Here is a 24,863-nt window from a genome sequence, read left to right on the forward strand (position 1 = left end):
GAGCTGTCGTGGCACTTTCTCCTGCCTATGAACCAACTAGATTTTGCCAGTTATAACTATATCTGCCTGGAGTGAAAATAATTCCAATGACAGTGAGAAAAAAAAGAAAGTACAACTTGAAGACTGACGTGCTTTTCAGATGGCAGTTGTATTTAGTTAGTTCACATATACAGCAAAGTAGTCTTCTCGTATAATTAAACATTTCAAATCTGAGTTCTGTCCAAAAGCCTCACAAGAAATGCGCCTAAGTGTTATCCGTTCTATTTGACACTGACCTATGATAGCTTGATACCCAGAATTGTTGATAGCTATGGAAGATGCCGGTGCAGAAGACGTGGAGAATACCCTGGCTTTCATAAAGTTAATTTGCTGCATGACCTTCGTTGTTACATAACTTGGTTGATCTGACCTTTACCAATCATGTCACCTGGATAATATAACCTTTGTGGTCTTTAGAAGTTGCATACTGCAAACATGTTACACAACTCTTATCACTATGTATACATTGGGTTTAATACTGGCAAGAAGACTATGGGATTATCGTACTTTATATTCAAGCATTTCTCTGTCGTTACAAATTTTGCTCCGGTTGAATGGACGTGTGTGGAGTATGCGGTAAATTGTTATCTTCAACTGTGCAGCCTCTCGGGAAATCGTAATAATGTCCTGAAGCTACAAACGGGTGATCGGGGCTCTGGTCATGAAAAGAGGTCCAACATTAGCTAGCATACGAAAGGTGAATCCGAGTCAGATAGAGATGTATCCAAAGATTTGTTCTTCTGTAAAGTAAGTGGTTGTTGATTATTCAAGCGTTTTACTTTACAATACATCAGAAGAGTGGTATGTAGGACGACTGCAAATGGTAATACTGTAATCACTGATTTTTTTCACTGTACTCATATGTTCACTGTTTTCACTGTCACTTATGTACCGTGAACTTATCATTACAGTTACCAAATAATTCCTGGACTTTCTCTTTCCTGCACCTGTCGCCACTTTGAATATATAATTCTGTGAATATGTGAACGTAAAGTGAATTACAGTATTGAAATGCCTGTCAACATGTTGGCGACATGTTTTTCTGTCACCGAGACAATCTATGTTACTGCAGCTCTACCAGCATTGGTATTCATAGAGTTGTGTTTTAACATGCCACTTCATATCTCTTTAAAGAAAAGTTCATTGAACTTATGCATTTACATAACCATACTTCTGTCTCCTAGTGCCACTGTGAGCCTCTATCCCTGCATCGCCTGCCAATCCTAACCTGGTTACTCTAATTTAGCTGCCTAATTTAGTCTCTTTCGTCCTCTACAGAATTAGTTGCAGAGTGGACGAAAGAGTCTCGGCAGGTAAATTAGGCCTGGTAACCAGTCCAACCAGGTCCCCCCAGTGATGATTCTCCGGGGGTATATGTTAGACCTGGTGCCGAAGAGCTGCCCCTGCCTGGTGGCCTCCTCCAATAGCCTGAAATCCAGGCTATATAATCTGAGTTTTCTTTTTGTTGTATTAGTGATGTTTTGACTTAATGTGATAGTGAGTGATTTCTTTTTGTTATTGATTAGATCTAATAATTTCATTACTTTTGATCATTGTTATGTTATGTTATGTTATATATTTTGCGTATTCCACCATATTGATTTGATTTTTGTTGTTAATGCTATAGGCTATGTTCTGTTTTGAACTGGCTTTGTCTTAATGTTTTGTTGCTTAATGATCCACTTTATTTCCATAACTGTTACCATTCCAGATCATTGGCCAAATATAGATGAAATAGTTCACTTCGGTATTCATTATGCCTCTACAGGGAACTACTACCATGTCGCCTCATATTATACCTTACAAATATATCTATAGACCTTTTATGTACAGCGTTAGGCCTCTCTGCAAGTGGAATCAGCCCATGGAATCGTTATCAGTGTACGTTAGCCATACCAATCAGCCACGTTCTTTCACGGTTCGTTGGCGATTTTACCACATATTCATTATTGCCAGAGAGGAGATTAACCGGTCGATACCGGCAGAATATTCATCAGGGTAAATTTTTAACAGCATCATTTTATGTGTTGCCGCATTTTCACCATTTAAAGACATGCTATTAGAAGTGTAGTACCATGTTTTACCAGCAAGCTTAGATCGCCAGTGGAAATGATAATCCATGAATACTCTAGCACCTGCTGCTATCACAGCCACGTCCTGGCCTGTAGTCATATGGAGGATCTTCGCATGTTCAGATAAGGCTTAAGAGTTACATTGCTTCTGGCAGAGATGGTAAGTTCATCGAGCGTCCATCAAAACCAAGTACTAGTATATGTCACTTGGTGCACCCTTAATTTTATGGGTCAACTCCCGCATGGTCTTTCAACTGACTCTCTGCTATTTTTAGTTTGGTTGTCCTTCCATAAAAAAAGGGCTTAAGAGTTCCATTGCTCCATAGATGAATCACGTAATGTAAGACAGTGTCCATCGTGACGGTAGGATTGGTGGGTCAGATTGTCTCTTCCACTTCAGATACTGCGGCATCGGAGCGGTCGTAGATCAGTCTGGATGTGCCAAGTTTAGCTTCCGCACCGGTGCCTGCCAGGATTGCGGCTTTGCCTTGACTAACTACACCCATTTTCTTACCACACTCGCATAGAAGATTGCCATTTCTGCTGACTCTGAATTCAAACTACTTCGACTTGACGTGAATATGAAACAATCTAAAACAAAAAAAATTGTATAAAAGTATTCATAGGCGCACTATTAAAACAGGGAGGTGCACAGTGAATACTGACACCAGAAACCTACAAAGGAGACAATTTGATTACAGGTTATGGAATCTCGCATTTTTGTTATGATCAAATTCTACTCTTCCCTCCTGTTGTATCTAAACCACTTGGATATTACTGCCACCAGTCAACTGGTCAGTGCAGTGATTGAAACAGCGGTCTGGTCCACCTAAACGACAGGCCGAGATGTTAAAGTTGTTTTATGGCATCATATTTGGATAACCAGGTACGAATTGTGGCAGAGGTCGTTGGGCGCCACTTATACCAAGTATATTGCACATAAGAGGGGAGGGGGGTGATCATGTTCTAACTAATGATACGCTGTTTACAACAAGTAATACGTAACCAAAGATAGCAGTAATCGCTATGAAAGTGTTTACTGAATGAGTGGATATGAACTTTACGGGAGAGTGTCATACATTTTCTTTTACACTGCCCTTTATATAATCAACAAAGAGTCACCCTACTCAGCAATCTCCAGAATTTGGTAGGCTTTGATTTTGATGTTTTCAATATGTCTGAACAATTGTTATGTGATATTTTACTTAGAGGATTACCTGATTTATACTATGATACAAACTGTAATATCTTGCTAACCACTCAAACTTATATTGTTGACACCAAACGGTTTGTACTCGATTGATTTATTATATAGCCTACTAAACATTTCTTTGTACTATTTAACGACCTATCCCACCCACTTGCTGTTCTCTGTTTTTTGTTATGTACTGTAATTGTATTCTATGTTTGGTGGTGAGGCTAAAATTAGCTATAGCTAGAGTACCTCACCACCTTGTCTTGTATTGTCCTTGTTGAATTTGCAAATAAAAAAATAAAAAAATAAAACTTTACGGGAATCACGACTTTTCACCGTGGACTGTCCACCACTTTTGTTTCAGACTTTTGCCATCGATTTAAGCTACAAGAAGTACCCCATGGCGGTGATATGGTCTTTTTCTCTACTTCAGGGAACGCTTTATGTATCAAAAAGGGTTTGAATGTACTGCTATGAATGGGATTTTAATCTGCAAATATTTCTTAATTTATTCTATTGTTCCTACCAGCGTCATACATGCTTACCCTTGACAGTGACGGAATGATACGAACACGTTTTTAACTGCGGATAGTGGCCAAGGATGCATCAAAAGAAGATATATTGGGTAATATGTAGCCATTTATAGGACCCCTCCTCGGCGCCCGGAATATTTGTAGAGCCGTAAATGTGGTTGGAAATTGGACTATGGAGTATTAGAATCTTTCGGTCTTGCGATATTGTCTACTGAAAGGATGGATCACACTTTGGTGATAAACCAACTCGCTTTTTATATTCAGAAAGAACGGTTGAAGGACAAGTCAGCGGTTGGCAGCACACTCAAGTCATATCAACTTATTCTATGCCCCACCAACGCAGAAGAGGAATACAGGACAATACAATATTCATGTCAGTTAAGTGAGGAAAGTCTAGTAAAGTGCCTTTCCCAAGGGCACAAGATCGGTGGCATGGCAGTACTCGAACCCGGGACCTCTTGGTTCCGAGTCGAGCACGCCACACGGTTATTCTGTAGTCTACGCAGACTTTTTATTTGACTATGTAGTAACGATTTCTCCTGACCAGGTTCTGTTTTTGAAGGACGAAGCAGCACCGTATGATGAATAACTAAGGCGGAGTGAGGTGTGATAATACGGCCAGTTGCATGCAGAATGGTCAACGCAGTCCAGTATGCGTGACCTGTTCACTAAACTCATTTTCCGTATACTGGGAAAAACTCAACTAAGCATATTTTAACTGGTGTTTGGTTACATAATGTTAAATGTGCTATGTAGAAGTTCTGCATGGTCATTATATATATGAATGTGTTTGAGTAAGAATTAAGTACAAACAAAGCAGTTATTTGTTAAGCTGGGCTATGTGAAGGTAAACATAATGCATTTACTTTTCAAATGTTACTTTTCTAATTATGATTATAGATTTCCCCTGTAAACAATTACCCAAGGCTAAATGTGTCTATGATGCTCTGCATGCACCTAAGTATATATATACTCATATCAACAACTTAGCAACGAAGTTTTTGTATCAATACACGCGAGAGGAATCAGACGTCTTGTAGTTATTGCTGGTGCGATTGTAGTTATTGCTGGTGTTATCTTACAGTTTATATATGAAACCGTTCGTAGATCGAAACGTCTATTATAAGCCAACAGGGAGCAGCGTTCTTGTTTGTTTCGTTCCCTTCACAATCTACGTGTCAAAATAACACCGAAACATCTGCTGATCAAAACAGATCGGGTTACAGACACAATTCTCTCCATGAGGATGAAGTCGGTATCGCCCCCCGTCCCGTCCTAGTCCAGTGACGGTTGATGGGCCCTTGTGTAGACCTTGCCGTTGTCCAATGAATGAAGTATAAAGCCTTGTTTCCTTCAATTTGAATTAACCCTAAGTGTTATCCTACATTTTATACATGACACTGACAAAATGTGCGTAGATCACAGCGTTTATACGCCATCAGGGAGCAGCGTCTTGTTTGTTTTGTTCCCTTCACAATCTACGTGTCAAAATAACGCCGAAACATCTCAGGCTGATCAGAACAGATCGGGTTACCGACACAATTCCCTCCCGCAGCTCTGCGCAGCGTCTGTGCTCCTAATTGTGCGTTTTATCAACAGTTATCGTGGCAGTTGATGTTAGGATGCTGACAGAGTGATCCCAGTTGTACAGACAGCAGAGGTGGTGATATATCCGCTATCTCTGTGGCGCAGGTCTTCCGGTTCTATACGGTGCTCGTGCAAATATTGATTCAGCCGTTACACTGATGGTAATGCCGAAAACCGGCGCAAATTGACACAGGGCGAGCGCTATATGTTCGGCTACTAAAAGTTAAAACAGTCCACAGTTTGAACTTGAAGCGCCACGCTTGAGAGAAAGTGTAATGCGTTATTTTTATCGACAGCTCGTAGTTCAATGCGGCTTCGCTACGGTTCGCGTTTCTAGCCAGGCACACTACTCTTAGAGATCTGAGAACTCAGGCAGAAGCACCAGCTATTGTAATCAGCTGAACACTCACAAAGCTAGAACTGTATAATTCAGGAGGAGCCCCTACTATTCATGCAACAACTTAATTGAATACCGAAATCCGCAGTGGTCCAAAAACATGACATCAGGATACATTCACCTGTGTGTAAGAATATGACAACGTAAAAGTGTAAAGTTGTATGTCTAATTATCACAATGCAATTTTAAGAAGAGTTTTAGAAGAATCTACGGCTTTTATTAAGTACCTGAGATAATTTCATTGTAGCGTACGTATACTTCTATGTTTTGTCTGTAAACCGACATAGCTGCTTATTTGTGACAACTGTAAACTAAGTGTATTTTTTAAAGGTTGCATGTGCATAAAGAAACATTCTCTCTCTCTTCTCAATAAGTGTCTGTATGTCTTTAACGTACACCCTTACCCCCATATACTAGTAAACGGACCCAACGGTTTTACGTCACCATCCGAAATGACGAATACAATCCCTTGACCATGCCCGAGTAGGGCTTGAACCTCGGCCCTCATCAGGACCCACGGAATCTACCAATAAATGCTGTTCATATCTACCCATAAATGCTGTGCACACCTCGCTCCCCTGGCTGGCTAACTAAATGCAACATCGTAAGTCTGTCTACCGCCAATAAACACTGCCAAGTGACTGCCTCAATCACTTGAAACATCCCATGATGCTGAAAGTGTCCGCCGCATCTCCATGCCAAATTCAAGGCACCGACCGTATATTTTTTTTCAACCACACTCTTGTCTAAATTGCTGACTTTACTCCTGCCATGTGTCGGTACTTCTCTTAATTGCGGCATTCTGGTAGAGTGGAGTGGCAGCAATAAGGTTGCTTTCTTATTGCAAAATGGATTTGCGACAAGTTTGGGAATAAGGTTATTAGAGGTTCTTTTACGATGACATCGCATGTGTGCTGGTAATATCACAGGTTATTATGTGCAACTCAAATCCATTTTACTCGATATTTTACATTTAGACAAGATATACAAGGAAATGTCAAAGCAGGACATGTTTAAACACTTGATGTCATGCAAGAACGAATATATAGCAGACAAACTATGTAACTATGTTTCCAATTGTTTCAAAAAGAGAGAAGAAAGGGCAACTAACAGTAGATGATAGGTAGTATATAGTATTGTTACAATGTATAAATTCCTAGCAATTAGCATTAGAATATAGCGTTCCAGTATGCAATATTCATGTTTTGCATACTGCATGACCCCTTGTGCATTTAGCCCATCTGTGCAAGAACATGCAATAAAGATTCATATCATTTAAGATGAAAGTTGACTCTTAGATATTTACATAAGCTCTAAGCTTGCATGTGAGGTCAATATACATGTACGGCTCTTTACATAACTGCCGAGGACTTTGACTTTCAATGAGGTCGTCAAACCATTCCAGATATCGCCTAAGATTACATTGAGTTTCTTTAAATGGGCCCTTACACGGCTGTTTTACACGTTTCTCGTTAGATTACCCGTTTACGGCCTGTTGGCAGACAGCGAAAAGTTATTAGTACTAGACATTGTAACATCATGTAAGTCCCGCCACGTAATTTGGTTTGACAACCTCAGGAGATCTTTTGACTAGGTAACTCTCGGTCGGGATCTCTTTTGCCAGCTCAGGAAACAAATTTCAGATTAAAAACTAGAAAGGTAACATTTACAAAGCAAATGCATAATGTTTACCTTCGCATATGGTCTGCTCTGTTAATTCGTACTCAAACACATTCATATATAAGTGACAGATGTCTAAATCCCTCCTGCTATGAAATGGCAACATGATATAACCCAACACTAGTTACCATGGTGACAGACGTCTGGTTCAGGTCATTGACCTTATTTGTTTGGAGAAGAAGAAGAAGAAACTGAGCAAAAACAGTATGCTTTCCTTCGGTAAACATGATTTACTGACGCAGTAGGGAAGTACCGCGAATTGAGGTATTCAAAAACTCGTATTTCCTCAGAACTATCGTAGACTGGAACTCGTTGCCACCAAGCTCAGTTGGGGCATCATCACTAGAAAGCTTTAAACAACTCCTGTAATCAAATGTGCAAAGATTAAGAGTAACAAGTCGTTCCGTGTGATATAGCTATCTGCCGCCGCGCCGCGTGCCTGCGAAGCTGGTGTGTTACGCCGAATGGCGGTTATACCGGCTATATTGATACAGATACAGCTAGCGGGATGGTGGCAACAGGAAGTTACTCAGGTCACTTGACGTGACGGCAGTAATTGTTCAAAAGGGCCAGAAAGTCTATACCGCCCCCCGTCCTTATCCATATGGTTGGGATTATGCACGATATTAGTTCAGTCTGCCGTGACTAGCATTTAGCTCCAGTTGTGGGCACAACCCTAACAGTGTGCACCCGGTTCATATCATTTCATTCAAAGCCGATTGAACCACCGTGAAATGTCAAATGCGTCGATCAAACTTAACACTTCGCGCATTCGAAGCACACTCTACTGTACAGATAACGACAGGTCGACGACATACTTAGATAACTCATAAATATCATGACTATCCCATATCCTTATCTGATCTTTGGCATCTGCCTTTTAGATGTAGTGGGTGCTTGCTAGTAAAATAAAATAAATAAAAATAAATAAATAAATGTTTTTTATTGTCCAAACAGTACCCGTGCAGTTGCAGCCTTTATACGGCTGAATTGATGTGCACAGGGTATCACATAATAATCAATACAAATCACAACAATATTACAACAATCAAATAATACACATGATACACATATTTGTTCCACAATTATTTTTTGTGGAACTGCCGCAAGGGTCTGTGCGGCTGCCATTCGGCGCCACCAGGTGACCTCAATACGGCTTTCCCCAACCGAAGTTAGGTACCCATTCACACCTGGGTGGAGTGAGGAAAGTCGTGTAAAGTGCCTTTCCCAAGGGCACAACGTCGGGGCGCATGTTCAGACATGTACCGGGTACGACTCGGAAACAACGCCACTAGTAGTTAATGCTAGAGGCTCACCTCTGGAGTTCCACAGGGTACGGTGTTAGGCCCTCTGTTCTTTCTACTGTAAATTAACGACCTCCCCGACACCGTAGATTCGCATGTTCGATTATTTCATGACGATTGCTTGAGTTATCGAACCATCAGCACGCCTGAAGGTAAGGGTCAGCAGTCTGACCCCGGCACGCTAATAGAATGGCAAAATCGCTAGCTTATGGCGTTCAACCTCTTTACACGTCACATCCTCCTTGTCACCTATAAAGGGCACCCCACCGAGCACGTCGGCAGAACGTACTGCACCTGGGCGAAACCCGTAATGTATTGTGCATGTCACTTCGGCAGAACGTCTCACATAAGGTCGTATTCGCTTATGTAAGGTTAACATCCCGTCTGTAGTTTCCAAAATGTTATGTCGGAAATGATATCCTCTGCAACAGGAAAAATTCTGATGCAACTTTAATCAAGCATCCAACGAAAATCGTGAAAAATCAGGGTTTTTTTCGCAGGCGCAGTACGTTCTGCCGACGTGTTACCCCACCGAAACCCCAGTACACCCTCTGTGAAGAAGCCCTAACAGTGGAGTAAAACTTTCCGAAGATTTGCAGCGAGACACCCATATCGACCACGCCAGGAGGAAAACCGGTAGGGTCCTAGGGGCCATTCGGTGCAATTTAACCCATTGTCCATCTAGGGTCAAAGCCACTTGCGAACCGTGCTTGTGCGACCCCACTTGGAATACAGTGCCATTGTCTGGGTCCTCAACCCCCCTCCCCCTATCTCCTACTTTTCCCCTGATGGGGTCATATGGGGGTTAAGTATGATAATAATGAAGATAATTATGTCCGATAACTATATGTTCCTTGCGAGGTTGCTTCGTAGTCGACCATCTTATGTCAGGTAACCAAGGCTACCATCAGTCGTATGTCAGGATAGTGATAATTAGCACCGACTATCTATAGATCTTTACGCCTTGCCATCGACCCCATGACTACGCATGAAGCGTAGGACGTGGTTAGACTCAAGAACGTACTAGAAAAGTGCAAATGTATAATGTTTACCTTCGCATATGTTCTGCTCTGTTAATTCTTACTCACATTCACATTCACATATATGGTGACAGGAGTCTAAATCCCTCTTAGTATAAAATTGCAACATTATGTAACCCAACACAAGTTCCCATGGTTGGTGACAGACGTCAACAAATCAGGTCATTGGCCAGGTCAGTGGTCACTGTTTGGAGAAGAAGAAGAGGAAACTGAGCAAAAACAATGTTTTCCTTTGGTAAACAAAAGACGTTTTGGGGTATTCCAGAAAAAGTGCAGGCTTAGCGACAGTGATTAAGCGGGGTTAAGGCCGTCGACTTCTGTAAGAGGGAGGCAAGAAAGTCTGTAATGCATCATCTCATTACTGTGTCGTCGCGTGCTGACTAAGCTTTACTTTACTGCAAATCACTCATGACATATAACCCTCACATACATGTAAAAGCCAACGTCCTCATGTCTTGTTATACAACATTAAACCACAGACAAATACATTTATTTGCCTTGCTGGTGACAATAGGAATATTGGCTAGAGCAATATTTCTTGCATTATTGGCAATTAGCAAAATGGTAATTGATAAAGCTTTATCTACTGCAAATTACTCATGAGTCATAGACTTCTAGCATGACATATGACCCTCACAGACATGTAAAAGCCAACGACCTCTTGTCTAGACTACATGATAGAGAATAGTTAAACCTTTATTGTTATCACTGATATATATTCTGTGCGTAATTTGCCACATACATATATTCTGTACGTAGGATGAAGTTATCCATACATGTATTTAACTTTGTTAGATCTTTAGTTTTGTTAGACCATAAAAACTCCCTGTACTTTTTGTCGTGTCAATAAAGAAGCTATTATAATCGAACCACAAACATAATACATATTTAATTGTCTAGCTGGTGACAATAGGAATATTGGATAGAGCAATATTTCTTGCATTATTGGCAATTAGCAAAATGGGTTTACTATTTTTCATTGTCAAAAATTCAATACCTGCCTCCATTAAATGAAACTTTTATTCGTGCATTTATTACAGAATGATTTTTGTTGCCTTGGTCATATTTAAAGTACCCTGGAGATACTTATCCATTATCACCAAATTACACTGCACAAAGATAAATCTCAAAAATGTTACCTATCAATCTTATGTTCGGTCGATTATCCTTCAAACTCTCGGTCGATCGTCCCTTAAATTAAGGTAGACAGCTTAGGTTTTTGCAATTCTGGTGGTCTATTTGCAGATTCACTCTCTCATAATCTCAAACGCATCTGATAGAGTCCTTGATGACAAGAACTCTCGGCTCCTGACCGTTGAAAAGCCATTAAGAGGGCCCTGATGTTAAAGTACGAAGATAGATCGAAAAGGTCTTATACCAAGCTAAAAATAAAGGGCTTTTTGGCACAAAGTCTTCTATCAATGTCCTCGAAGTTCAAAATCATTGTCGTAGTTTTATACTGCGGGCAATGCTCTTTTGAGCATCAGCAGTAGTTGACTGGTCTCCAAGTTGGAATGAAAAATCATGGACAATTGAGCTCCGACGAGAGATGTAGGTCACACTGCTTCTTTCCGGTTGAAATACGAGGGGAGTTTGGCAATGCTGTCACGGCATATGGAGCATCAGAAATGACTTACAGAGCTCTGGGGTAGGGGTTTAGAATCATCATTATTACATTGAATATACAAGATGAAAGGTTTCTTGGGAAAGCCTAGTTCAGCCCTTTATCTTTTGCTATACTAAGAGTAGGGTACAGGGCAAGTAAGACAAAATGTTAAAAATTACTATATGCATCGGACATTTTGGTGTTTCAATTTCAAATCATTTTTACAGATGAATTGCAAGTACATTTTATACACACACACACACACACACACATCTTCTACAAGAGAACAGCCCTGAAGTACATTCCCGAGCCGATGTGTTTTCTAGCACAGTCTGTGGCACAGTACATGGCTACCAATGTTTCCTCCCCTCTTACCCAGTGATATCCAATCGGGCATAGCTAGCGAGGATATGACGGCAAACGATTTGAACCTTGCTTGGTGGTCATAGACAGAAGCCATTACAATTCATAGTTATGCCCGTAGTTATTCATAGTTATTCCGTGTAAGGCCCATCGTTTTTCTAAACCCTCGTTACAATGGAAGCGTTCTGCATCGCATCGCATTTTATCGTGGAAAGTTTGAGTGATAGATTGTGGTACGTGCACGGAACAGCACACCGCGTTCCTGACAAATCTTTGTGGACGGTTCGACTGACATATCACCCGACGGTCTCGGTTATTGCAATTTTACGGTGGATAGCACTTTCGCATCAAGGTCAAAGTTGCCATCCTCGCTTGGCAGTAATCCAAGGGCAGTTCGCGTGTGCGATAGTTTCCCTTACAGAACGTTGAATGGTGGTAATTGAGAACAATTTTGTATGAAATACTGGAAAAGTAACATAATTGACGACATTCGTAAAAGAAGTCTGAGGTGGTTTGGTCACGTTCAGAGGAGACCCCCAGACTCTTTGGTATATGGGGCCTACAATCAGGATTTCACAAACCCCAGACCTAGAGGTAGACCCCCTAAAAGATGGCGGGACCAGATAGTACAGGACACGGGATGGTCCCTCAAGTACGCTGAACGAAAGGCTAAGGACCGTGATGCCTGGCGAGAAAAAAATGAAGAGGAGCAAGGGGCCAGTCCTGGCCTAAGCATTTAGGCTAGGCAGGCAGGCAGGTAACATTTGCAAGTCAAATGCATAATGTTTACCTTCGCATATATAGTCTGCTCGGTTGATTCTTACTCAAACACATTCATATGTATGGTGACAGGAGTCAAAATCCCTCCTGCTATAAAATTGCAACATGATGTAACTCAACACTAGTTACCATGGTAACAGACACAAGATGGGTTCAGGTCAGAGGTGACTGTTTGGAGAAGAAGAAGAGGACGAAGAAGAAACTGACCAAAAAAACTAGGTTTTCCTTCGGTAAACATAATAAATCGTGGAAAATTGGTCTGTATACAATCTTCAAGCAGATTTGTTCGGGGGCAAGACACTACACTTGGCCAGGCCGTAGCCCATTAGCCCCGTCTGGGTTCGGACTGACCAACTAAAGTGTCTTGCCCCCGAAGGAATCTGCCTGGAGTATAATCTGCATTTAGATCACTGTCCTCTACAGTGATGCTGCGGTAGTATTTAGCGTAATGCTTAGGTCACATTTCCAAACCAGGGCCAGGCCGGGCTGTTTGTATGACCAAAAAATTAGCAACTCATATCAAGAATATATAGAAAAAGTGCCCATGATTATTATCATAATCATAGTTTACAGTTAGCCCACGGGCATGAACTTGCAATAAACAATTCAATCATCAAAAACGTTTAAATGTGTTTTGTTGTCTTTTATATCGTAGTTCTCGTTCCCAAAAGCTGCCCGGCCGGGCCCCGGTACGGAAATGTGACCTCAGCATTAGATACGGCAGAACAGATTCCGAGGCTGACAGCGGTTGATAAACGTAATCACCAGAGATCGTTTCCAACATGAGGCAATCCTGGAGCCTAGACACGGTGATAGATCAGATTACACCAGAACTCGGGAGAAAAAAACCTGACCCCATCAACTTTTCTGACAGGAGGTAAAGCTTGTTTTATGGATACTTGATCAGCCGATGGGGATGAATGATGGGGGAAGCTTATCTTATATTTAACTCTTCCTCTATTGCTAGGGATCTATTCTAGTCCAACGTAAAGGCTTGTGTAGAAAAGTAACATTTGCATAGCAAATGCATAATGTTTACATTCACATATGTTCATTCTTACTTAAACACGTTCATATATATGGTCAGACAGAAGTCTGCAAAATTACAACATGATGTAATCAAATACTAGTTACCATGATGACAGACGTCTGGTTCAGGTCATTGACCTTATTTGTTTGGAGAAGAGGAAGAAAAAACAGAGCAAAAACATTATGTTTTCATTCTACGATGGTAAACATAATAAGCATACGTCGAGTATTTAGCATTCTATGAAACATTCTCCATCTTTTAATATTCAAATGCCACAATGATTGCCTATAGATTTTAGCACATTAAGCACCCATTTTTCTGTTAATGGCAAATTCAATATTTCAACCTGTTGCCCTTAAAAGTATTATAACCGGTTAGGATAAGCATTTCTATGAGGATAATAGCTCAACTACATTATATACACGGATACAGTTCTGCATGGGAATAACAACTACTTTAAACTCACAGTCGACTCGTTTCTTCTTTTTTGGAGGGGTAGATCACGTCACGTCTGTGTGACTTATGTACCCTCATATTTCGCGTTGTGCTGGTGAATTTTCCATCCACCCGTTCGGCATGACGCCAAGAGTGTGACACCAGATATATGATATAGCAGCGTTTCTTTCATGCTGTATTCTATTCCATCTCTATAAATAATTGCTAATACGTAGGAGGTAAAGAACAGGACATTTAGATACATCGTGATTGTAAAGAAAAATCCAATTATCCTGTACCTAGTGACTGATTCAATAACAGCCTCGGTGCCAGCGCTACGTTGCAGTAATCCGTTTTGTCTGTTATTCAAAACGATACGGTCATGTTGTGGGTATCTGACGGGTAATGAGCTAATGAAAAAACTCATACATTTTATATCTGGCAAAGTCGCTAACCGTGGAGACTTTGCTTTGTGTTTGAAGGTCATTGAGAACTTTTAAATATGATTGTCACGCGTGGGTGGAAAAAATACGGGATTTCAAGAAGCTAGATTCTTTATTTTACATCGATCGTAACACGCACACACACACACACACACTCACTCACACACACACACAAGCACACACACAAAACACACACACACTCACACACACACACACACATACACAAACACACATACATACACACACACACACACACACACACACACACACACAAGCACACAAACACAAGTTAATTAACATAAAATGTTTTTTGTATCTACGAAACAAGAAGAAACATAATTGTAGTCACAGACACAGCCTTTCATCACAGCAGCATTGCGTTTATAAGAAACATCTTATGTTCAGAGCTTCTGGCGTGCTTGTATGAACCATACTCCAAAGCATAATTACCTTCCTGCAAAATTAAAGGGACCGCGAAAGTGTGAGAGTGCTCTCAGACTAGTACTAGGGAAGAGTGACTTACATCTTGTGCATCGCCTTCTCTAATTGCACGAAAAAAATAGGTTACGCGTAAGCCTAAAGCACCATCTATGCTTATGCATATCAAAAGATTGAAAAATTGGGGCATGACGCAGACGCGAATAACGGATTCGATGAAGTCTTGCTCACACCAGGTAGGTACACGTGAGGAACTGTATTGTATATAGCGCTGGTATAACAGCTCTTGGGCGTAACACACCGGCCTCACGCGGCGGCTTGTTATTATATCAAACGCCAACGACCTGTCACCCGGTTGAACACAGGTAACTGACTCCAGGAGTTGTTTAAAGCTTAGGATGCCCTACTGTACTTGATAACAACAATTATTCTCGCAAAAAATATATATTTTTCATAACCTTAGTGCTGGCTTGATAACTATTATATTTACTGTGTATTGCAGTTATTATGTTATATATTCGTGTATACGTTAGTAATTGTAAAAGCTGCTTAATTCAGCCTCTAGGCTGAAAAAAAAACAATTTTTTGTATTAAGTATTATACCATGCAAACAAACCAGTCATTTATATATATGAGCTTGTAACCAAACTTAGTTGCTGATACATTCACCACTTTGTCTGTGATTGTTTACATAACTTGGCACTTCGGCCAAAGGTTCTCAGCAATAGTATTACTTAAAGCCATACAAGTAATAAAGGCACAACCCGGCAGACCCAACAAATCGACCCCCATGAATAAAACATGTCCACCCTCCACAGGGGGAGTCCCGTCATTCCACATCTGCTAGATGTGTCAACGTGCAGCAGATTAACATTAATCCCTGTACATATGATTCATTTAGAGCTGTCTATTCCAACCTCGCCTGTGCCTTGTTTTATATCGATCAACAGACGGGTCACTCACAGATACCTTCAATCATTGGTAATGAGATTGCCGGCTGGCTGTGCCCATTGGCTACTCGTCGAGATTGCCAGCGATAGCGGTGATGACATCAATTGAAGATGAATTTCACTCTGTTATTGAGTGCACGAAATATAATGTTTTACGTAATAAGCTATTTACATTTCTCAAATCAAGTACAACAGATTTCAAGAGTCTTGAAGCTAGAGACAGATTAGAATATTTTTCCAATGATCCCTACAATGCAAAAATAGCTAGATACATAAAAGACTGCCTTGTTATTACAAAATATACCGAAACTCAATTGTAACACTATCAAAGACGTGTGCTTCCCCTTGTTGTTTGAGTAATTAGGATTTAGTAGGTTTCATTCTATATTAGGTCTTATTCAATACTTTTTTGTACAATGTACTTTGCCATGCATTTTACCATTTTCTTTTTTATTTTATTTTATTGAAATTGCAACAATGCAATACATGCGGAACAATGCAATACATGCGGAACAGAGGCAGCTGTTGCTGGTGTTGTGTCCCGCACATAGAAACGAATACTGGGCAGACAATACTCATTTTCATTTGAGTCTAGTGGAGAAATTAAGTCGTGTAAAGTGATCGGTGGCATGTCAGGACTCGAACCCGGGACCTCTTGATTCCGAGTCACGCACGCTGCCGTTGCGCCACACGACCCCACCATGTGCAATTGTCGTGCAATAAAAGGTTCGTCTTCTATATAAACCATAGAATGATGCCGTACGGCTTGACTAATGACCTGCGGGGTGCCTGCCTGACAGTCCCTGATCCGTCATGTTTGATTGGTTACCTGTTGTCCCTGTTAATCCTAATGACCTGTCCCGCGAGAGATAAAAGAAAAAAAAGGATGATGGTAATAATCTTAGGTAAAGACAGGCTCTACATCAGTCAGGATCCGTGTTAGGATTCTTTCCCTGCTTTTTTTCTTCTTCTTCATTTAGAATTTAAGCTAATATACATTACAAGTCAAACATAACGACTGATTTAAATATACTAGTTGACAACCGCCTGTCGCATCAAGGGTCAGGCTGTATCCTTAGGCTTGTGGATTTGAATGCACAGACAAAGACCGTTGGATTTGCGACGAAGCTTGTATTTGCACAGGAAAACACTTCTGTGGCTCTCCTAGGCCTTACAGTCGGGTGCCAGGATTGCAGCACGCTATTAAGTATACGAGCATACTCCAAACAGGACATCAAGGGCTTTTCAAGCAATGGTACAGGAGCCAGCAGCTTGAATGCAACGTCACTTTGTCTTTGCAAGTCAGATATTGAAACCTCCTTGGTCTTTGTTCACATGACGAGCGTTTCTTTCCCGCGCGTGCTTTCATGTAATAGTCAGTAGCGCAGAAACCTTTGGTGATGAACACCAACCGCTACATGTACGAATCTACAACAGATACGAATCTACCTTTTTGAATGGTTGGGTCATATCATATCATGTCATATCACGGATAGCGGTTGTATTTTTCCTGCCTTTTATGTGGCCCGCAAAGGCCATTGCCGCCAGAATCTGGTTACCCCGGGGATTGTAACCATACGCTGTACGTCATTACAATACATGTTTGATCAGCCAAGTTCATTCAATACCCAGCAAATGCACGGTTCAGGCGATCTAATGTGCTGGTAGAGTACTCATAGCCCGCCGTCGGTCTGTGTCGATTGGTTTCAGTGTAACAACTTTGTCTTAGATTACCCAGTAACTGTGTTCAGATAAAGGAGGACGGGGAGGATGTGGCAGGAATATGTTCGTATAGAATAATGATTTACCACGTGAGTGAAAAGTAAAATAGAATAGTGATAATTAAACTATGAAAATAAGCATAGAAAGTAAAATATAAACAATAGATAAATGAATAAACATGACAATAATAAAACGTATATACGATCCCTTTTGAACAGGAGAGACAAGCTCATCAATGCTGCTTATTCACACAGATAAGTGTTAATTTAAGCTCACCAATATTCTGCCGTCTCATTTGTAAAATACGGATAGTTTACACAAAATCCTCGATATTAACTACATCAATGCATGAAATATGTCGCATTCAATGCAGCTAATCTGAGAGGGTTTTTTTTGCTATGAATATTCACAGATTTTACATTACATGTATTATTCATACTGCTAATCGTTCACCAATAAGTCACTGTCATAGATGGGAAGACACGGTAGCCGCTATACTTTGTAAGATAAGTGGTATAAAGATATATCAAATTAGCTTGAACTCATCGTCATTGGTAAATGATCCTTAAGTATTTTTGCATCTGTGCCCATAACGTATTGCATGCTATGAGGTGATGAATTTTACTTCGTGCTTCCGCAACTCACAGAAGGGAAGGAATATGAATTATTGATAAGGAGTGTTGTTGGAAAAGTTGATGTGGTCACTCACGAGGGGCCAGGGAGGAAATCATCGGTAAGATTACTCTGGCTACTGCCTGAGATGAGGTTGTACAGGAAGACGGGAGACAAGGAGAATTAATTGGACATGGGTCTAGACTTTGATGGCAAAAATGTGATTCCTGTGTGAGTATAGGAGACCATTATGATCGCTGAAGGATAAAGCTCATAGTAGCGTTTTGGGATCAACAGTTGATGTTTGACAGTACGATATCAATTCTAATTGTCCATACAGTGGCAGTGTGAATAATATGAGTCAGTACAACATGAAGATCTGGGATAGGCTGTAGATAGACGTTGATGACAAAAATGTGATTCCTGTGTGAGTATAGGAGACCATTATGATCGCTAAAGGCTTATAGTAGCGTTTGGGATCAACAGTTGATGCCGTATGATGTTTGATAGTACGATATCAATCCTAATTGTCTATACAGTGGTAGTGTCAGTACAACGTATAGATCAGGGATAGACATTGATGGCAAAATACGATTCCTGTGTCAGTATAGGAGACCATTATGATCGCTAAAGGATAAAGTTTATGCTTACAGTAGCGTTTGGGATCAACAGTTGATGCCGTATGATGTCTGATGGTACGATATCAATTCGTATACAGTGGCAGTGTCAGTACAACGTAAAGATCTTGGATAGACATTGATGGCAAAATGTGATTCCTGTGTGAGTTTAGGAGACCATTATGATCGCTAAAGGATAAAGACGGTTTATGCTTATACATGCAGTAGCGTTTGGGATCAACAGTTGATGCCGTATGAAGTTTGATAGTACGATATCAATTCTAATTGTGTATGCAATGGCACTGTGAATATGGCACTGTGAATAAAAGTTAGTGTTTACAACATGAAGATGAGATCCGGGATAGAATAGGAATCTATCAATCATTATCAATGTGTATTTTGTTTTAATTCTCTAATTCACTGAATCAACAGTTGATGGCATATACTGTTCCTCAATTATAATTGTGTGAATGATGTGAATAAAAGTATATCTATATGTAATGATGAAGAAGATGGAATAGAAATATAGCAATTATTTCTGGACTTACTTTGAATTCCTTCTCGATGTTGGCGAGGCCGGCTAGTTCGTTACAGAGGTCCAGGGCTACCATGACGGGGTCCGAGTTGGACAGGGCGAGGTAAGCAGGGCTGGCCAGGCCCTTGTACGCGTTTATTCGCGACCGAGAGTGGCTGAAGGAGTCGGAGCGCTGTTTCCTGATACACTCCTCGCACCGGCAGAAGTAGTTGTGCGGTCTCTCGATCTTGGCTCCCCGCATGAGCAGCATCTGTACGATTTCATACTCATTGCAGTGAGCCGCGAGTATGATCGGGGTGATATCGGGAGAGAAGCGCGTCCCGTCCTGGTCCATCCGGTAAAACTCGGCGATGTCGCCCTCCAACTGTTCCGTCGTGGGGCTGGTGTTCAGCAGGCCGCCAAAACGTTTGTGCTTTTCGCTGAAGGCCGGGTGATTGAGCAACGTTTCTGTTATCCTGACGTATCCCTTACTGATGGCCAGGAGCAATGCGTCTCCTATTCTCTGGATGTTGGGCTGCAAGAGGAGTAACTCTGTCACCTCGAGGTGTTCATTGCCCACCGCTAGTTGCAAAGCGGTTTGACCCATGTAATCCACGCAGTTCACGTTCAGTGTTGTCGACTCCTCCAGTAGCTTCCGTACGGTCGGGATGTCGCCGTACTCGGCTGCGGTCAGGAACCGCTCCTCTTCGGGCGTCAGGATGGGGCACTTGTCGTTGAAGATGTAAGCGGCGCCTCTCTGGTTGGCCCGCCGGTGGTTCTTCCTCATCGCGGTGTTGGAGCGCTGCATGGTGGCCGTCCTAGCCGGGCGCGGCGCCGTCATAACACGTAGAACCCGCTACCAACACGCCGTACAAGTGTCCGCCACACTGACGACGTGCCCTTGTGAAAACATCATGTCCGCCCGGTCGTGCACAGAGAAGAGCGCTGGCTGGGTGGTGTGTTCACGAGCCGCCTGCCACACTCTCCCTGGAGGATAAACGCACTGGCATGTAACCGGAGTATTACGGGGGCAATTGCTCTGAAGATGAGGACTAACAGGGAATGGCCTTCCTGCAGCTTCGCCCACTTCATGCAAATTAGTCCCTAGAAGCTCATGCGGAAAACATCAGATGAAAGCGACGTGAGAGACATTTATTTGATTACTGTGCAAATCTTTGAACGTAATGCGCCACGGTGATGCGGGGAATCAGAGTCATAATTCCATGAAATTCTCCCCGGAGATATAACGTTTCAGTCTCCAACGACGCCCGTCTGCAACAAATTTGCACAGACGCATTTTTGCACAAGGAAAGAAAAGGTCCATTTAGATGACGCCATTTGTTCAACCCTTGCAGGACCCTACGGTTATTGGATGTCCAATTGCAGTGATAACGTCGAACGCAGAGCCTATCGCGAACAAACAAGCCGCTTTCTACAAGAGGGAAATCATAAAAGGAAACTCACCAGTTTCTCCGGTACCTGTTGCCTACGGCTGGAACCATAAAACTGCCGTCCCTCGTCGTTTGCAGAATCCCACGGTGACAAATTTCATTTCCCCCGCCTCTATTCCACTGTACGTCCTGGTAGGAAAAAAACAATCCCGTTAAATCTACTGCTCTCATGAATGGGATGACGAGGAGCACAAACACGCGCTGTTTACACATCCAGGGACGCCGTACTTTTGTTCACCAGTGCTGCTCCGCTTGCCGACGGCCGCAATCATTGTGCGTAGGCCGCCAAAGTGCGTGGGTCGTATTCCAACCGTATCGTAATCTGGTTGCGCTCCCTTGACAAGGGGGCCACGTGATCTGGAGATAAGGCTGTACGGTAGCTGCTAGCAGCTGGCAACGCTTCCAGAAAGTTGGCCTGGGTCAGGATCAGACGCGAGAATTACGTCTTAAATTCTTCCAGTCATCAAACAAATCAACGCCGGTCAATGTCATCACCACCGAACACGATGCAAATTAGCAGCTCATACCTCGGCAATGATTTTCAGAGTAATATATAATGATAGAACTTTATTGCACGACAATTGCACAAGGTACAATGTATGGCAAACTACATTAAGAGAGTAACAAACAATAAAATAAATGTTGGATAAGACCTAATGTCGAATAAAACCTAACATATCTTAATTATTCAAACAGTAAGGGCTAGCACAAGTCTTTGATAAAGTGTTACAATCGAGTATAATGTATAGTATGATCACAACCTTTGTGTAAGAAAGTTATACATCAGTACATGTCAACACTGCTATCTTGAAATATCGGCTTAGGCCACTGCCAGTATTGGACATAGTTTGGTTTGCAGTTCATCTATCACGAAACCTTTTAGCCCTGCAGGGCTAATCTTCCAAGGATCAAACACATTTAGAATGACATGATAATATGGCACAGAAAAAGTTCAGTAAAATAACATTTAAAAGACACACATCACAAAAAAAAGTTCAGTAAAATAACATTTAAAAGACACACATCACAAAATCAACAATAAACACACAAAGGTTTTAATCAATACCGTGCAACTAAAATAAAGTCTGTAAAAGTAATTATCGCGATCTATCACCACATGCGTATTTACGAAGTTTATAGTTGCGCTCCATGAACAAGAACAAAACACAACTCTTCAAACAAAAAACAATATAAATATCGGTTTCACCAGTCACCCGACACTGTAATTGCTATTACTAAGAAATCGACCTGCCTTGATCGTTGCTTTCTATCGAGTATTGCATTCTTCAATGTAACGTCAGCTTCCCCAGGGGCTTGTAGTATTGCAGCATCGCAACGGCATAGAGTTCCTGTAATATTTATAAGCGAACTGCTTCAGGTGTGTTTCTGTTGGTTAATGAGCACCTTTTGGTGGCAATGGCTTAAAAACATCTTTTGGTATGTTTTATACAAATAGACTCCAACGCATGGTTTCGTATGTTCTACACAAATATGCCTAACGTTACATGTAAACATTAAAAGCAATTAAGTAGTACATTGAATATGCAAAAACATGATATAAGTAAATCAATGGATGATTCAGCAATTTTTGTCATAAAAACGTCCAACCATTAAATAAATTGCATTGGCTCTAATTGGTGTAAGATTAGAGGACATCATTGGCCATATTTTCCTGAACCAGAACGTTGCGAGAGCGAGTATCAGTTGGTGAGTAGGCTATGCATTTGCAAACTCTAACTTGGTCATTGGACATCGCGCACTGGAACATCTACCTTGCATATCTGTATCGGTATAGCCGGTATAACCGTCCTTCGGCGTAAAACACCAGCTTCGCAGGCACGCGGCGCGGCGGCAGCTGGCTATATCACACCGAACGACCTATCCTTAGAATATGGCCACTACCCCTCAGCTAATGAAAGGCCTTCATTTTCTATGTCTATATCCCCATACTGCAGAAAAGTGTGGTACTATCTAAAAAGTGTGGTACTAATAACTCAACTGTGGCCTCGGGACTCAGTCAGTCCCCTTGTGGGCGTAACAACACTATATCCCAGTAAACTTGCCTGGCCCTAGCCTCCTTCAGGGTTTTTGGGAGCTTTTATGTGCTATTTTCTGATTGCATATATACAACATAGCTAGCCTGGTTGAATTACCCCCGTTTATAACTGGTCTAATCAGAAAACAGCCGAAGACCACCAAACCCCTAGTTCTATAAGCCTGCTACGGAGGCTAGCCTGGCTCATGGTCTATCTATTACATAAAAGCAGACCAGGAAGACAAACAATCTGACCTAGATCCCATATCCTGTTTATGAGTCCGAAGGTATCTCCGGTTATGAGTCCCATATCCGTCCTTTAAACACAAAACCCAATGAATTACGAAAAACCGCCGGCTGAGCACGAGTGGGCAGAGTTTCCTTTGTCCACATACAGGAAATCGTTCTTAGATTTGATGCCGGGGGCTTCCGGACGTCTGACCTTTTGGTCAAAAAAGGCGAAATCCGGCGCTTGTCGTGCCTGATCTGAGGATAACCCGCTCTGCCTGAAAGGTGAAGGTTATCTTTAGCTATGCAAGCTCCTTTTTTGTCATGTAGATGAATTGGTAGATGATGAGGCAGATGCATGGGCCTGGTGTGGTCACGTCTTTCGCATGCCCCCAGACTCAATAACAAGAGTTGCCCTAACATGGCAACCAACAGGAAATAGAAACAGAGGGTGTCCAAAATAAGAGACGAGGAGGAGAACAATACAGAGGGATCTAAAAGAGAGGGGACTGACTCTGGACACAGCCCCGGACGCAGCTGCAGATAGGGCCAGATGGAAATCCTTCCTGTCGCCTCAAGAACCACTAGGTCTAGAAGAGGATTGAGTGAGTGGGTGAGTGAGTGGGTGAGTGAGTGAGTGAGTGAGTGAGTGAGTGAGTGAGTGAGTGAGTGAGTGAGTGAGTGAGTGAGTGAGTGAGTGAGTGAGTGAGTGGGTGGTGGTGAGTGAGTGAGTGAGTGAGTGAGTGAGTGAGTGAGTGAGTGAGTGAGTGAGTGAGTGAGTGAGTGAGTGAGTGAGTGAGTGAGTGAGTGAGATGAATCGGTAGAATGATTAACCATCTCACACTGCCAAAATGCCGAACCGAGAGACTGAAACAAACTTTCTTATACCAAGCAACACGATTCCACTCGTAATCTTTAAATTTGCAGGCGGCCTAGTCCCGGAACATGGTAAACGGTATGAATGATCTCTTTTGTCACCGGACAGGCATCTCATCTGTCCCTCTACGCCAGACCATACGGAAACTCTATTACCCGGCAGAATTAGCTTTTCCCGGGGCAGAGCATCACAATACCACATGTGCGTCATCGCACGGTACGATAGCTGGCGGTTTTGTTGACTGTAAACCTGTGACATCGGAGGAGTGACGAGCAACAATCAGAAAGACCCGGAAGTACCGTGTGGCATGAGAACTAAGGAAGGAAAAATATACCAAATTTGGTGATACGGTGATAAAATCTGTACATGATTTCAATTTTGGAAAAAAACTATTACGGGATCGTCTAGGCAATGACGAGCAGCAAATCTATTTCTGTCCTGTTACATAGTGTAACCCAATACCACAGGGTGTCTGCCACCAGTTACCATGGTGACAGACCTCTGGTCCAGGTCATTGACTTTATTTGTTTGGATCGGTTGAAGAAGAAATAGAGCGAAAACAATATTTTTTTCCTTCTGCGAAGGTTAACATAATCAAAATTACTTGCTGTACTAATTAAGTTAGTTGAATTCTGTCATTTATTTTCTAAATGATGATACTATTTTCTATATGAGCATTGTTTACACTCAAAACATTTGATGATCAATGAGACAAAGGTAAATGCATCGTGTACCAGTGATCGTAGAATCAATTTTGATTGAAAGGGTTGAAGGTTGGGTCACAGTTACATTATTTCCCATTCATACGGCACACTTTTTTATTCCCTCACTTTATTACATCCTCTAGGAAAATACAGCAACTATCTAAATCACACCGATTCTAAATCATCAGGATGCACAGGTTTCCATTTTCCT

General features: G+C 41.7%; 1 protein-coding gene across 1 annotated transcript in view; it reads right to left on the minus strand.

The window, feature by feature from the left end:
- LOC109470741 (short transient receptor potential channel 3-like) overlaps window positions 1-20,991 on the minus strand; it is a 37,376-nt gene extending 16,385 nt beyond the window's left edge. The window contains exons 1-2 of the mRNA XM_019769806.1: window positions 20,822-20,991; window positions 19,392-20,344 (exon numbers count right to left, since the gene is read on the minus strand). Of these exons, the coding sequence (XP_019625365.1) occupies window positions 19,392-20,198 (807 nt within the window). The 5' untranslated portion in view covers window positions 20,199-20,344; window positions 20,822-20,991. The remainder of the gene's footprint in view (window positions 1-19,391; window positions 20,345-20,821) is intronic.
- Window positions 20,992-24,863: the final 3,872 nt, after the last annotated feature.

This window comes from Branchiostoma belcheri, unplaced genomic scaffold (assembly GCF_001625305.1).
Source record: "Branchiostoma belcheri isolate BF01 breed outbred unplaced genomic scaffold, Haploidv18h27 scaffold23, whole genome shotgun sequence".
Classification (NCBI taxonomy): Eukaryota; Metazoa; Chordata; class Leptocardii; order Amphioxiformes; family Branchiostomatidae; genus Branchiostoma; species Branchiostoma belcheri.